General features: G+C 33.8%; 1 protein-coding gene across 2 annotated transcripts in view; it reads left to right on the forward strand.

Annotated features, from left to right (window-relative positions):
- TBC1D22A (TBC1 domain family member 22A) overlaps window positions 1–15345 on the forward strand; it is a 186592-nt gene that overhangs the window by 147413 nt on the left and 23834 nt on the right. Inside the window, exon 12 of one of the 2 annotated variants that reach the window (XM_030015094.2) lies at window positions 3063–3158. The exons of the other annotated variant lie outside the window; for it this stretch is intronic. Coding sequence (XP_029870954.1) covers window positions 3063–3158 — 96 coding nt within the window. The remainder of the gene's footprint in view (window positions 1–3062; window positions 3159–15345) is intronic. 2 annotated transcript variants of the gene reach the window in all.

Below are 15345 nucleotides of genomic sequence, written 5' to 3' on the forward strand. Positions count from 1 at the left end.
AGTTCTGGGGTTTTTTGATTTTAATTTTTTTTTAAGCCACTTATCTTGACTTTCTGGCAATGGAAGAATTTTCTCTATTATGTAATAATAGAATGAATTCTTGGGCTTAAAATAAGAATCTTAGGTTATTATCAGAAAAAAGAATACTCTGATGATTTAATTTGACTAGCTATGTAATATTGTTTTGTGAGTCAATGTAAGAGAGAGCAAAATAAACAGTTTTGCTAACAGCTACTGCAAATTTACTTTGAAAGTTAAAATGCTACTTTCAGACAGATTTCTTTAATCCTGCCTCCTTCTCCTCTATGCTTTTCAAAAACTTACATAATGTTGGAGGAGTGAGGAAAAGAAAAGAGGATTAGTATATATTAATAACAAACCAAGTTCTTTTCAGTTCCCTCTTTCTTGCTCATGTCATGTAATTAAAGAAATTTAAACCTTTATTATATTCAGGTAGGATAATAAATAATCCAATACATAAAATATCCTGATTAATAATGATTATTTTAAATGAAATTTTCCTGCCTACAGACTATTCAGTCTTCCTACTTTTTCATCTGCAAAAATAGTCTTCCTCTTTCTTAATCTACCCTGAGCAGTATTTTTGTGCTTTTCTTTATCTATTCAGCAATCTCAATCCAGATTTATTTGCCTCCATCCTGTAACCATCATTTTTCTTCTTCCCTGCTTTCCTGTTTGATTGCAAATGCTCAGGCTGGTGCCATGCTCTTCAGTTACCCGTTCTTTGAAGTAGATCTAAACACAGATTATAGTTCACCAGGTAATGGTGAACTGACCTGGTTCTTACAATGCCAGAAGGTCTTCACCAGTGACACCACATATTTCAGAGTGGGCTTCTGGGAAATGTGTTGATGTTTTCTTGTACAGGCTGTTGACTTAAGTCTTAAACACAGTCTATTTTCATTGGGCATTGCTACCCTGTTTGCCCTCCAAATTTGAAGAAACGTTGTCACTTTTATAAGATTATGTTGTATATTCCAGAATAATAGAAACCTTCCATGTATAATTAAAGGCTACTACTTGAAAGTACATTTTTAAAATTCATGTTAAAAGTGAGAAATTGGTTGCAGTTCAGTGCTGAGAAAAAATAGACCACAAGTACTGTTTCTATACTTAATTTTAAAAATTTAAAGATATTTTTTCTCATTTTAGAGATGGAAATGTTAAAAAAGATTATCAAAGGCTGAATTTAAGAAAATACTGCATGTTCTGTAAATTTATTTACACACTAAAATAGGAAAAGGGTTGTTTTCTTAGAATTGGCTTCCTGCATTTTTTAGGGTTGTGTTTGATTATTTTGATTATTGCCACAATAGTATCTGATATAATAAGTGGTAGCAGCACTTTTCTTAGAAGTATGTCTTCTTGAGATACCATTTTATGCTTTTATATATGTTAACTTTCCATCCCAAGAGAAATCCCAATACTGAAGTGAAAGACGTGGATTTTTCAGGAGGATGGTAGTAAGTGCATGATTCTGTAAAACTCTAATATTGTAAATTGGACTTTACTTTGGTTTTTCTGATTAAGACAAACTCTGGTGAGAAGTCTGTTTAAAATTACCATATGCTTTGTCTGTCCTGGTATTTTACAATGTTATTCAAGTCATGTTATTCAAGTTGAGTGTTTTCCTAGAGTAGGAAAAATATCACATGATTTTATAATCAGAATCTTTCTTTTCTGCTTTCAAAATTAACTAATTCCTATTTTCAGTTCCAAGTAAATGACTTAAAACTTCCGTGCAAATAATTGGTATTATCTCTTTTCTTGCCTCTTACTGATTTGGTGGACAGGATGATCTGTCGTTTCTGTAGCTGCTAACATGGTGTTTGTACCAACCCCTTGTAGTACACTGTCCACTTCTGTCAGTCAAGGGTAGACAAGAAGGAAAAGGAGGAGGAGGAGAATATTTTTTTCTTCTTGACTTGTGATAGCAGTGAGGTTACTTTATTGCACAGTTACGAGTGTTACGTGGAATGTTTTAAGTACTGTGCTCTTCTAGGTTAAACAGCAATAAAATAGATATTTTTCACGTTATGTATTACCTAAGAAGTTGTTTTAGTTCACGTTACTTGAGCAGAACACTGTATTTTTCTAAAGAGTAAACTGCAGTTTTGAATGACCAGTAGAGAATACAAAAAAAAAATTGCTATACTTTTAAAGCGCTACAATTAGATCTTATAAATTATTTAGATATCAGCATTTAAGTATCCCTACATTTGTCAGATTATGTAGCTTAATCTTACAATTACTATTTTTAAATGTTATTTTAATGAGATTTTACGTAGCATTAGTTCACAGTCATCACATTGATAATTAAATATCGTAATTATTTTTTCAGTTCTCAGTTGTATAGAAAATAAAATTTAAGATTAATTTGGTAATACAAGAAAACTTAGTGAAGTCTTTTAAAAGTAGGATCACAAATTTTTCTGAACTCTTAGGTATACTTATAAAATCTTAATTTCTAGGGGGAGTTTTATAAAGTGACTGAATCTGCTGCCTTGAAGTAGAACAGAATGCTGCAGATCCAAATACAAATCTGAGTTGTAAATATTTTGTGTTATGAGTGGATTTTCTTCCTGTAGTAAAAACCTCTAATTCAGTCAAATATAGACCAAGTTAAGCATTTAAAATGCTTAATAATTTCCTATAGCAGAATTTATAATGAAAAAGCTACTAATAGTTGTAAAGTTTGCTCTTAATAATGGAGGTGAAGCATATGTTCACACCACAACGTTGAGCCAGACAGTACAGTATTTCATGGCAGATAAAAAGCCAATGGATAACTTCAGAAATGGAAAACATATCTGTAAAGAATGAATTTAAATATGAGAAATGGATTCATACCTCACCTTAATTCCTGTTACAGATAATAGCTATGAAGAGGTTTGGAATGCACACATGTTTGCAATATGAAGAGAGAGATTTAAATGACACTTGTAGTTAGTAGTGAATGCCATAAAAATACACTTGGGGTATATGGTGATCAGAAGTATTATTTGTGTATTGAAAGGATGATATATTTTTATTTTTTCTAGTCTGAACCAGAGGGTTTTTCTCACTTCCACTTGTACGTCTGTGCTGCCTTCCTTGTCAGGTGGAGGAAAGAGATCCTGGAAGAGAAAGATTTTCAAGTAAGTGAAGGGGATATTTTTCAAGCACAGGGTAGTATTTATTAAATTTAGCCTCCTAGTGTTACTTGGGGATGAATTTATGACAAAATAGTAGCAGTTGCAGCAAGACTGACGGTGTCCGACTGTTTGTTATAGTTGCCCCAAAACTGTTAGATCTGAAGTGATGGACTATAAGCAGTAGGAGATGTATTTTCTTTGTCCACTCTGGGAAAAAAAATGGTGTTTTAACTGAGACAGACTTTGAGAAGATGATTTCTGGAGATGCTGTTACAAGTAGAGCCTTGGTTTCTCGTAGAGATATTTTCGGAAAAGGTAACTGGATTTTTTTTTTTAATCTTAAATGCAACACTGGAGTTATTTATTTATAATTTCTCATCTGTATAATATAACAGCACACACTTCACAAGGTGATGTTCATTCTTTCAAAAAAGCTAGGCAAGCAGTCTTTTAAAATAAGGAGCCTGTTTTTCAGCAGGAAATAAAAGGACCATAAGAGCATTTACTTCAGGTCCCTGCATTTCAAAACCTTACATTTTTCCAGCAAAGAGCATATCAGGGAGTTGTTTGGAGTGGGATTTGTGTATGGTAATAGACAAATAATTTGCATCCCCTTGCATCCCCTGTAGAGTTCAGTTATGTTTGTGAACTGGTGACAGTTCACTTTCATAGAAAAATTTTATATTTAATTTTACCCTATGATACACGTGCAATGCCTGAAAGGCATTAAAGTCCTGTTTGCAGGCTGGCTGTAAACAAACAACAAACCATGCTGCAAAGGCCCCACCATTGCCTGCCCCGGGGAAATGGCCCGTTATCAGCTTATTTTCTCTCCATCTGACTGAACTCTGTTGCCCTGTACAAATGAACCATTGTGTAAATTTGTGTATCACTTCAGTCTATTTTATCTTTCTTCATAAAATGATTTATTCAGAGCACTTTAACTGTCATTGCCTGTCTTTCCAATACATAAACGCCTAAGGGCACAACATAACAACTTTAATTTATACTACCTGCTAACACTGTCAGATTTTCTCAATTTATGGTATTTTGTCAAAAACAACTTTAATGTCGGCAGCCATGCCTCTCAACTGCAATTGTTCACTGTTAATCCTTCCTGTTAAATTTTTCCTGTTGACTTCCTGCACCAAAGTTCATAATTTTCCTCTCTACCAAATCTATTACAACTATGTTTAAATAATAATCCCAAGGTATAGTACTACGAAGATTTGTTTTGTTCTCCTTACATATGTTCAGATTTGTTTACTTATTTAATAATTAAGGTATTTCTTTATGGTTTAATTTCTTTATAGGCTATGTAAACTAGACTATAAAGTATATAAATCAGGAACACACTGTAACACATTTATCAGACTGCTTTAGCTTGCTTACAACATAGGAATGCAATTAGTAATTTTGCGTATCTGTAGACTAGTGCTAGTTTTATCACTATCATATGTTATCACTAAAAGGCTTGGCCTTCTTTATTGTGTAACATGACCTTGTAAAATGACTAAACTAAAGTGTTATCAATTCTCCAAATGATGCTTATCTCCCGCAGGCAAGAATAAAATCCATTATTCTTCTGCTTTGTTAATAATAACTGTAGACCATTGCCTAATCTTCAAAGTAGTAGCTGAAGTAATAGGCATTTAAACTGCACTGGAAAATTGGGAAGTTCAGTATGTGTTGTTGGAGTACTCTGATTGCATTGAATTCACAGTATTGAGAAGTCATAGCTATAGTACTTTTTGCACTGAATTTTTTTGCTCTGTAAACTGTATCAAGAATCATCAAAACATGCATCCAGTCATTTCTCTTGCACGTAGTGTGTGTTGTATTTGTTTTTCTGCATATGACAGAGATGAGGGAAATCTCTGCTAATTGTCAGTCAGACAGCCTGGTTCTTTAGTACTATCTGTGAAAACTGATGCTGCTCTTTTACATGTCTGTTTGACCTCTTTCAATAGAATTAAAAACCTCATGGGAATTTTAAGGCAGAATAATTTCCCCAGAACATCAGGTCTGGTGATATGCCAGATGAGGCACTGAGCAGGTTTTGAATCAAAGACCAGTTTTAAAGGATTTGGTTATGCAATACTTTTTTCTTATTTGATGAAGTATATTATCAGTAGCATTACAGACAGGACGATGACTGAAAATAATCTTTGCTCAAGGTATTTAATTCCATTCTCTTGAGTATGTCTTGCTGCAACCTACGCAATCAGTAAAAGTATGATGTTTATTCTTCCTCATATGAACAGATTAATTAATAGACCTATATACCAAATGTTCAGCCCTTCAGGATAATAGTTCCTTATTACAGACAGCATGTGTGTGTATGTTTCTTGGGTTTGGGGGGGGGGGGGGTGTTGTTTGGTTTTGTTGGGGTTTTTTTGGGTGGTTTTTTGTGTATTGCTGTGTAGCAGAGAAAGAAATTTTGCAATAAAAGGAGTCAGGCTGGCTGGACTAATACTACGGAGTGATACAACCTGAAAACTACTTGGTATTTGGTTTACGACTGTAGAATTAAATATTATGGCATCAACAGCAATAAGTTTTGATGAGGGAAATAGAGGAAGAAATAAATGTTCCAACTCCGGCCTCCAAATCTTCAAATAATCATGTGTATGTATTATATGTATATATTATAGGTATACATGTATATAAATAAACAGGTATATATAAACTTGTAATGCAAACATATAAAACTGTGTTGATGCTAATCCCATATTTTTCGTGTTTGAAAGAACATAAAATAATTTTCTCACTGTAAGATGATAATCAAGTTATGGTGGAAGTTGTCTTCATTTTAATCTATTTTAACAAGTTATTGTTCTTACTGCCATCTATTTCATCAAGTATAAGATGTCAACGTAGACCTCCTTTGAAACATGAGATTTGCAGGTTAACATAAGTTTTAGCAACAGATAAGTCACGAGAAAGGTGATGCTTTATATGTAAATCTAGAGCAATTTACGTTATTTGTAGAAGTTGTCCCATGTTTCTGCCTTATGAAAACTGGGACCTCTTGATTTTTCCACAGATTATTCCATGCCACTCGTCCATTCCATGTCCTTATAAATTGTTCCTGTCTGACTACTGTAAAATACAGTACACTGGAGAACAAAGGAGAACTATTTCAAACTGCAGTCTCCCAAGAGAAAACATTTGATTTTAGGAAGCTGGGGAGGGGGTAAATGTCAAATGTTTTTGTTTTGCTAGGAGTTTATAGTTGCTTACATTTTGTTCTGCTTAATAAAAGGAATCAGTAACTTTTCTAGTAAGCTCTGATCCCATTTTGAAATTGGTTATTTCATGCAACGAGCTATAGGATGCAATGCTATATAATGAGCGCAAAAATTATTACATGCAATTTTCAAATTTCCCATGGTCACTTTTTGATAGCAGTGAAACGTCTACCTGAAAACATATTGGTATAATTTTAAATATTTCATGCCCCTGTATAATACAAAAATTAATATTACTGAAAAGAAAGGTAGTGTTTTAGTTATGGTTAGAGATTGTTATTCTCTTGTGGTTCTCGCTTCTAGTGAGAGAGGGTCCGCTATGCCTACATAGGATGCTCCACAAACCCAGGTACAGAAAGCTAGTTTGGGTAGTTCTGTAGCTCTAGCCATACTTCAGATTAGCAGTTTTTAGTTCACATGTCGGGGAACAGAGTACACAATGGACAGACAGTAAATGTAAAAACTTTTAATTCTGGCTCAGGTTTTCCTTTGTAACCCATGTGATGTTTTATAGGATCGAACGGGTCATTCTTGGCTTCTGATGTTTCTGTTGATGGTATAAATGTTCTGTGTTAATTCACTGGTTCCATACTAGTGTCAGATTAAAAAAAGGAAAAAAAAGCAGTAAGTTGAATATAAATAAAAATACAATGGTTTTTTTTATGTGATAAAGTATGACTTGCAATGTGAATGCAAAATGTGAAATTCATTTAATTTCTACTAAGTTTAAGTAATTAAAGATGGAAGTAATGAAGACCTTTCTATTCATCAGCATGTCTTAGACTTTGACTTATTTTTGTTCATTTTCCTAACTACAGCCACAATTCCAAAATTTACCTGAATTCTTGAGATGTGAATGGGTTGATGCTGTTAAGTGACAAAATATTCAAGCATGATTTTGAGCATATTTAGAATTAAAATATTAATAGAAAATAATGGCTGTTGAGTTTAATGGTGTTGTGTACAGGATATCTGAAAGATTTGTAAGGAAACAGGACTTCAGGGACTAGATTCAGCTGTCAAACTGAATATAAGCTAATAGTAATGTTGGACTGTACTGGTTTAACTGTTGGATATTAGAGATTTAATCCAAATTTTCAGTTTAAGTAGGTTATCATTTTGTTGACATAGCTGAGCTATAAAAATATATTCAATATGTTGTGGTAAGGAATCTGTCTTGCAGATTTTTTTCTTCTTGATTCTAAGATACAGGCTTTTCTGTCTAACAGACATTTTCACCCATGCTGTCATCAACTCACATCTTTATTACTGCAATGTCCTTTTCTTCGGCTTTCACAAATGCATTTTTGCTTCATTTATATTCACCCAGACTGCAAAGAAGCTGTAGAGATCATTTTTCAGTCCATCATTTTTTCTTGCTTTGTATCTCTTTTAGCTCCATTTCCTTTATAGCACCAAGGAAAACTTAGACACTTTCTCTTTCAAGGCCTTTAATGGACTAATACCGACACCTTACATGTCATCTCATATTCAGTGTCGAGATGCTGACTGCCAGTTTATCAGCCAGTGATGACAGCCTCATCACGCACTTGAGCTCGCAAGAAAGTATCTGTGCTATCTCCCAAGTTGACTGTCTTACTTAAATAGAGCTTCTAATGCAGATATTCAGTTACTTCCTTCTAAATCCTTACGTAAGTTCTGTTTTTCTGCAATGCTCAGAATAGATTTGACAGGTAGGCTCGAGTCTGTTAATAGCATGTACAGTCACATTGACTAGTTTTGTGTTGCTGCTTTTTACTTTTCTGTGAATTTGTTGTCTCTTGTTTTATACTTGAGCCATAAAATCTTCAAGGTAGTGACTGTCCTTCATTCTGATTTATATAATCTTCAAAATAATGATTCTTTAATCACTATTTTATATAAATACTAGGGAGTAAGCCTTATTGACGTTATAACCAAAATGAATGCATGCACAATTGTCTGTCCTATTAAAATTTAGATAAATACTGTTGATTTTTTTTCAGATGTTTAATTATGGTGAAGTATTAGAAGCTAATGTTAGTTCAAATGATAATGTGAAGCACCACCTTCCTACATCACATGATCAATAAAATTTTAAGGAAGTTAAAGTTATTGTTATTACTTAAGAAAATGTTTATGCCTTATGAAGTTGTTGTCAGGTTTATTCTTAGACTAATCTTAGGTTTTGTCTATGTTAGTTTTAAGATGGATGCCTGTTCCAGAGGATAGGGAAACATTTCACAGTGCCTGCATTTGAATGAAAGTCAGATACAGGGTGACTTTGAAGTGCATCTTTAGCTTAGTGGTGGAGTGAGCACTGTCAATACCTTTGGTTTGTTTTGCTTTTCCTTCCCTCTTTAATAATCACTTAGTTAGAATCAGTGCAGGGTTAGAAGGTTCACTACTACCTACCACTCATCCTAAATCTCAGGTCACTTGAATACTTTGCCCCCTTCTTTCACATAAAAGTAGAGGCGGCCCAGGTTAATATCTTCTGATTTATGGTAAGAATACAGTACTGATTTTTCAAGTCTCATTTAGCACATGAGCTTGTCCTTTTAGTCTTGTTCTTCACATTTGTAAGCATTTTTGGGGTGTGAAGGCAATTGTTTCTACCTGTGGTCTGTTTTCTGTGTATTAGATTCCAAAGTTCCTGAAGCTTTATGTAATTCCCTGAAATAGAGGAATAGTGCTCTGTTTTTACGAGTGAACCCTTGGCATCTAAAGGTTACTGGCTTGTGTTACATCAGGCCTAATGTCAAGTTTTAAAGAAAAGATAAAAAAGCAGATTATCTTTCTTGCAGAGGATTTCATACCTATATTAAGTGATATTAATATTAAACATGAAAGTCTGAAATAATAAGAACAGTTTAAAACCAGAGCTGTTGAAAATGCTTGGTTTTCTTCCCTAGAAATGTTTTCTAGGAACATATAGGTGATGAGCATATTGTCTCCTCATTTCATTCTTGGACTTGTCTGCTAGTTTTCTTCGTTACAGTATTACAGACTTTGTTAACAATCACAAAGGAGTCTGTAGCTTGCATTTATCAACATTTGGACTGTTACATTTATTATGGGTATATTTTTTATTTCACTTTTCACAGGAAGTAACATTTCTATTGAAGTAGATTCTTGTCTGTGAGCTAAAATCACTTGAAAGAGAAGGTTTTAAAGAAAGACAAACCTGATTCTGTACACCTGTCAGAGTGTGTATTTGCTACAGCTACAGAAGTTAAATAATGTACCTTTGCACCCTAAAAATGGGATTAGTATGTGGTTACAGAGGCGACTGAATAACAAGATGCTTGGAAGACAAATTCAATTCACACTGCTGTCTGCAGTTTAGTTTAAAAAGTTTAATATTAATATCCTTCCTAGTGATTATCTACTATAGAAACATGTCATATATCAGAAATGTGATTTTATACCATCTATTTATGGTCAGCTATGGTAATACAGGTTTCCTTAATCTTTTGTGATCTTGTTCCTAGTTTATGATGTGAGTTTTTAAATAGTTAGTTTTTCTGCATTAAAGTACAGGAGTTCTCACTTCATATGATATGAGGCGTAACTAATAAATATATTTTTAATTTAGCTTCTTGGTGTGTACTGTGCTAGACATTTAGTTCCCATTGCTACTGCAGTAAAAATAAATGTTTCTCAATTAACAACAACAGCAAGAAAAAGTAATGTTTCTGAACAGATTAGTTTTCTGAACAGAGGAGGGTTTACCCCTCTTCTCTCTAAGCTCTGTGGTAGATAGTTTTGTGGTTCTGGATCCTGCGCCCTCACTCTTCCACGTATGGAAGTTAACAGGGTCTTTTCTGTGAATGTACCAAAACCTGTAAAGAGTTAAGGACTGTGAACATGGAAATGTTTCTAGCTTTAAAGAACCTGACTACTAAAATTGCTGTGATTTTATTCCCTGCTGTGAGCACTTTGGAAGACGGTCAATATATTATCATGTGTTGCAAGAAACTGGAAGCTCTGCTGTTTTACACTTTGAACATCGTAGCTAGCAATCTAAAGAGGTTGCTCCTTAATCTCTGAGTACTGGTAGTAGCTGACTAGGAGTTAGCACTGTTGAATCATTTCTATTCAGGAGAGCCAACTTACAGTAATAAAATTACTGACATTATTTTTACATGCAAAGAGCTTAATCAACAGAGAATGAGTGACTGGTAAAAGTTGTATCTAAATACAGTCTTATAGGGGAAGAAATGTCAGGTGTCCATTGGTCCCAACTTCAGCTATTACAGTCTCAATTTGACTGCTCTGTTAAAAAGGCTACTCAACTTAGTCAAAAGCTTCTGCATCTTTTGTTTATCATGAATATCTTGACTTGATCTCCACATGTGAGTGTATTGTAAATTAAACACAGAGATATTTTGTCATACAGTCTTAGAAATATAAGTTTTGTCCCACAGAAATTATTATTGTAAAATTTTAATATTAAACTACAATATAACAGGTGGACTGTACCTCATCCTTCTTTTCACTTTGAGAAACTAGTGGTGCTTGCCTTGTAGCAGGAGGAGGAGTTGCCCTCTGTCTAGAAGGTTACTGAAAGATTCTGACCAGTTTATATAGTAAACTAAAAATGGCTTAAGAAACATGAAAAAGGAAATAAAACTCCTAACACTACCCTGTCTTAGCTCTGAAGCTTCAGTGTGGCTTTCTGTGATCCTTTTTCTTCTGATGAGATTGTAGGCCTATTTTTCCCATTTTATACATTGTTTTTCCTCAAAAGCTTGACTTTAAATGTGCAAAGCTGAGAATAGAAATCATAAAAACCCCCAAACAAACAAAACCCCCAATTTTTTATTTAGAGTTCATTCAGCTAGAAATGTGCATATTTGTATACCTAAATTCATCTTTTTCTTTCTTTTGCTTGAGTTTGTAGGCCAAGAGTTCATAGTAATAATACATTACTCACATCTGACTTATTTTTAAAAATAATATTTAACTGACCTCCAGTAATACAGATAAGTTTTTGGTTCTGTATCTGAATTTGAAATATGCACATCTGTTTCTGTTGCCCTCTTCCCATCTAGCTCCCTCTCCCAGAAGTCATAGTTATTCCTCAAAATATCTGGAACAGTTGTACATAGTAAAATTGCAAGTTATAGCACAAGGATACTGAATTGCAAGTAGCTTGAATACATATATTTTCTGCTGATATTCTGAAGTTACTCTGTGGTATGAACTAGTCTAATATTATCAGATAAATCACAGGAGTCAGTGAAATGTAAGCCTTGCTTGCTCCAAAGCAACTGAGCAAAACCAGAAGTCCTCATCTTGGGAGATCTGTCTAGTTTTTAACAGACACATCTTCTACTCTGGAGAATATAGTTTTTAAAAAAATCATTTATATTGAAATAGGATTGCCAAAACAGAAATTTTGAAAATCCCTGCTGAAGGAGACTAGCTCTACAGGGTCAGCATACTATATCGGTAGGACTTCTTTTGGGAATGCAGCATGAAAAGTAGAAAGGTGAAAACTTGGTGATAAGAAACAGGACAAGGGTCTTCAGGTTTTGATATTGATATAAGTAGAATAACTATATTTTCTTAGTTTTTTCATCTTTTATAAATATTTGTAACTGTACTCTTTGAGTGTTGAGATTTAGTAACTTGATTTTCATTTTTACCCTAACCTGTTTTAAGTGTAATTTCAAGGCACATGGCTTTTACCAAGTCATTTATTACTCAGGAGTTTGACAAACTTGAAAATCAAGGTACTGGGACATAGTAACAAGTGCCTTTTCCCTAGGACATTAGTTGAGAACATCTAAAAGGGAACAAGGTACATCGCTGTAAAAGCTGCAGGGGCTGTTTCCAGAGGAAATCTGTAAGAGAGAAGAATAATACAGAGAATTGTTTTCCAGTGATTGCCAGCTACTTTTTCTTGCAAGTTGGTGGGGAGTATGCTTGAAGAGCAAGGGTCTTAAGAAATCTTATGTCACTAATCAGAACAATTTTGAGATGTATTTTGACTCCAAACACGCAAGTGTAAATGTGTAATACTTTTACATTGGTTTACTATTAAAAAAAAATCTTCAAGAAGGGATATAGTAATTTATAATCTTGAATACTCTGTTTTTTCTTCCATGTAAATATTCATGCCATTTGAAAAATTACATTTAGACAGTGTTTTTCTTCAGTTAGTTCCAAATTAAGTTACTATTTGAATAGTTTGCTTTTGTGATAGGGAATATGTTGGAATTTTAGATGACACATCAAATAAAAAGTTTGAGTGTGAGCACTGAAAGTGAAGTTTTGTGCTTGGATTTCATGTGCAATATACAGTAATTCATTAACTTCTCCCCCTTCTTTCATGCAGAACAAAATCTTTGACAACAGATTTAGTGTGTTTGTCGGCTGAGGTCATGATACCATATATTAGTGGGACCAAGTTGTAACTAATGTTTTTCTGTGTTCTTCAAAAAGAACAAAGCAACTATATGACAAAATTAGCAGTCATTTGTATTTGCTAAATCAATTATGTGTGACATTAGCTATTATTTGTCTTCCTTATTCTTCAAATATTAATCTTTTAAGTAACAAAAGAAAGATGTTAACCAGGTGCATAGTTCCGTACAAATATTACATGTTGATATGATTCATGTTACAGAGACCAGTTAGATTGAAAATGGGTTACATTATGTAGTTAGGCTTAGGGTTTAGTGAAATAAAGCCAATCCTGTGAGCCAGGTCTAAATTAGAAATAAAGTCATTTTAAATTACATTTGTAGTCAGTGGAAAGACATGAGTGTGGATCAGTCACTCCTGATCTCACCCTACCCTCTGCAAATATTTGTTTCACTGTGTTAATTGCAAAGGAACATGGCATTGGCAGAAATTAGAATTAATCTGTTAATTTACTACATTTACTGGTCTGAATATTGAATATTCTTTGAGGACTTCCTTGAAGGTTTGAAAGTCTCTTTGCAAGCCCAAATACCATTTCCTGGACTGGCTGTTACCAGAGTCATTCTCAGTAAGGAGGAGGGAGGGGAAGCTCTTAAGCATCCAGGATCAAATCCAGTGGAGACTGCTGAATAGAGGGAAAGAGATACTGAACATAATTCCACTTGTAGAACTTGCTGTTGTGTGGAGAAAAACTGTGGAGCACAGTGTTTATACAATTGGTATTGCTTGAAAGATACCTTTAAATTCTGAATGTTTTCATGGGAAAGAAAAGATACATGTTTCTTTAGCATGCATTCATTCTTAGGGGCAGAGTTACTTGACTATGAGAGTCCTGAGCCCTTCCCCTTTGTGTGCAGCTCTATTTTATTATTATTATTATTATTTGAGCTTAAGGAATTTAGTATTATAGCTTTGAATACAGTATGGTTTTGGTGGTAGCAATAGGAAGATGATTTTCAAATGTACCAACAATAAGATGCCTAGTTTCTACTTTTGAACAAGTTAGTTTTAACTCTTGTTTAGTAATGAATTTTATCCCTTTATGGTAACTGAGTTAACCCTAGAATGCATTTTTATTTTACTTACAATTATTCTGTAAAATCATACTATGCTTTCTGTATACTCTTGCCAATAGTTGATTTAATGTATTTTATTGATTTATTTTAAAGTTTTTCGTTACTACCTATTTTGTATAGTGACTAATTAGCAGAACAACCTAAAAAAGGGTATTACCAACATATCACTTGATCCCTGACTATCTACCATAATAGTCTCTTCGGAACCAGAGTTTCTTGAAGAAGGAAGTATAAAGGATTACAAAAACCAGAGGACATGGAGAGTTACCTGAATGTAGAACTTTAGAGATCATTCCAGTAACAATGGCATAGTAATAATTTCTTTCTCAAACTCTGGGTACCATAAAAACTGTAGGATCCTAACACTTTAATCTTGTAAAGCTGATTTCCTAGTGTTACATATCTGCAAGGTTCTGCAGTTTACCAAAATCTTTGTTTCATTATACTGCCTGAAAATTGCATATTTCGAATGTGATTAGATCGATCCCATTAACCTTACAGTGTCATTGCTCAGCTTTTCCTATTTGCCTCAGGAATTAATTCTCAATTTTTAAATGGAAATTGCTTGGTGAGATTTGTGCTAGATCAAGTGCTTTTTTTCCTCTATTGTTTTCATTAATGTTGTTGTTTTAATTGCAGGAAGATATTTAATATGGTTTTATGTCCCTTACTCGATTGTTTTTGTTGAAGGTTGTCCTTGCAGAATGAACTGACACCCAATAAATAGGCCCAGATGTGGCAACAAAAATGAATAGTAAATGCAACTTCCAGAGTGAATGAGACTGGCTGGGACTGAATGTAGTGTAATCATTGTTGTTTTAAAGGAGGTTTCTTTATGAACAGTGTTATAGAAAATCTAGTTTTCGGGTCCATATATTCTGATGAGCTCCTAAAGCATTCATGCATAAGATATTTAATGATGGATAACAACATTTTACTGAGGTGAAGAGTAGTACTTGGACTTTTTTTTTTTTTCCCCCCAAGTCTGGAATTCTGAAAATCTAGAAAGGACGAAATGTTGGTGTGGTTAACTGATGCTGGATTTTGTAGCATATTGTGCTGTTGTTCGAATAAACTACAAAGCAGAAATGATGCAAGTGTCACTCACTGCACCTATGGCAATCATATAACGTGATTTATCCAGTTACTTTATCAGTATTTATAGTGAGAAACTCTATAAGTTTCTGTCTTGGTCACTATATCTAACTTTAATCTATGCTGAATTATACTTCTCAATAAAAGACTTAAAAAAGTAAGATGAAATTCTATAGTAGTTATTTTACAACAGTGTAATAGACATTGCAGGTAAATTACTGTCATCCAATTGTTAGAGATCAGAATTTTACAGTGCTGGTTCTAATGCGGATTAAATGTTTTATTGTTGGTTGTTTTTTTTAAAAACAGAACTGTGGATGTATAGTTACAACTGATGGCACCCATATGTATTTT

This window comes from Aquila chrysaetos, chromosome 5 (genome assembly GCF_900496995.4).
Source record: "Aquila chrysaetos chrysaetos chromosome 5, bAquChr1.4, whole genome shotgun sequence".
NCBI classification, from domain to species: domain Eukaryota; kingdom Metazoa; phylum Chordata; class Aves; order Accipitriformes; family Accipitridae; genus Aquila; species Aquila chrysaetos.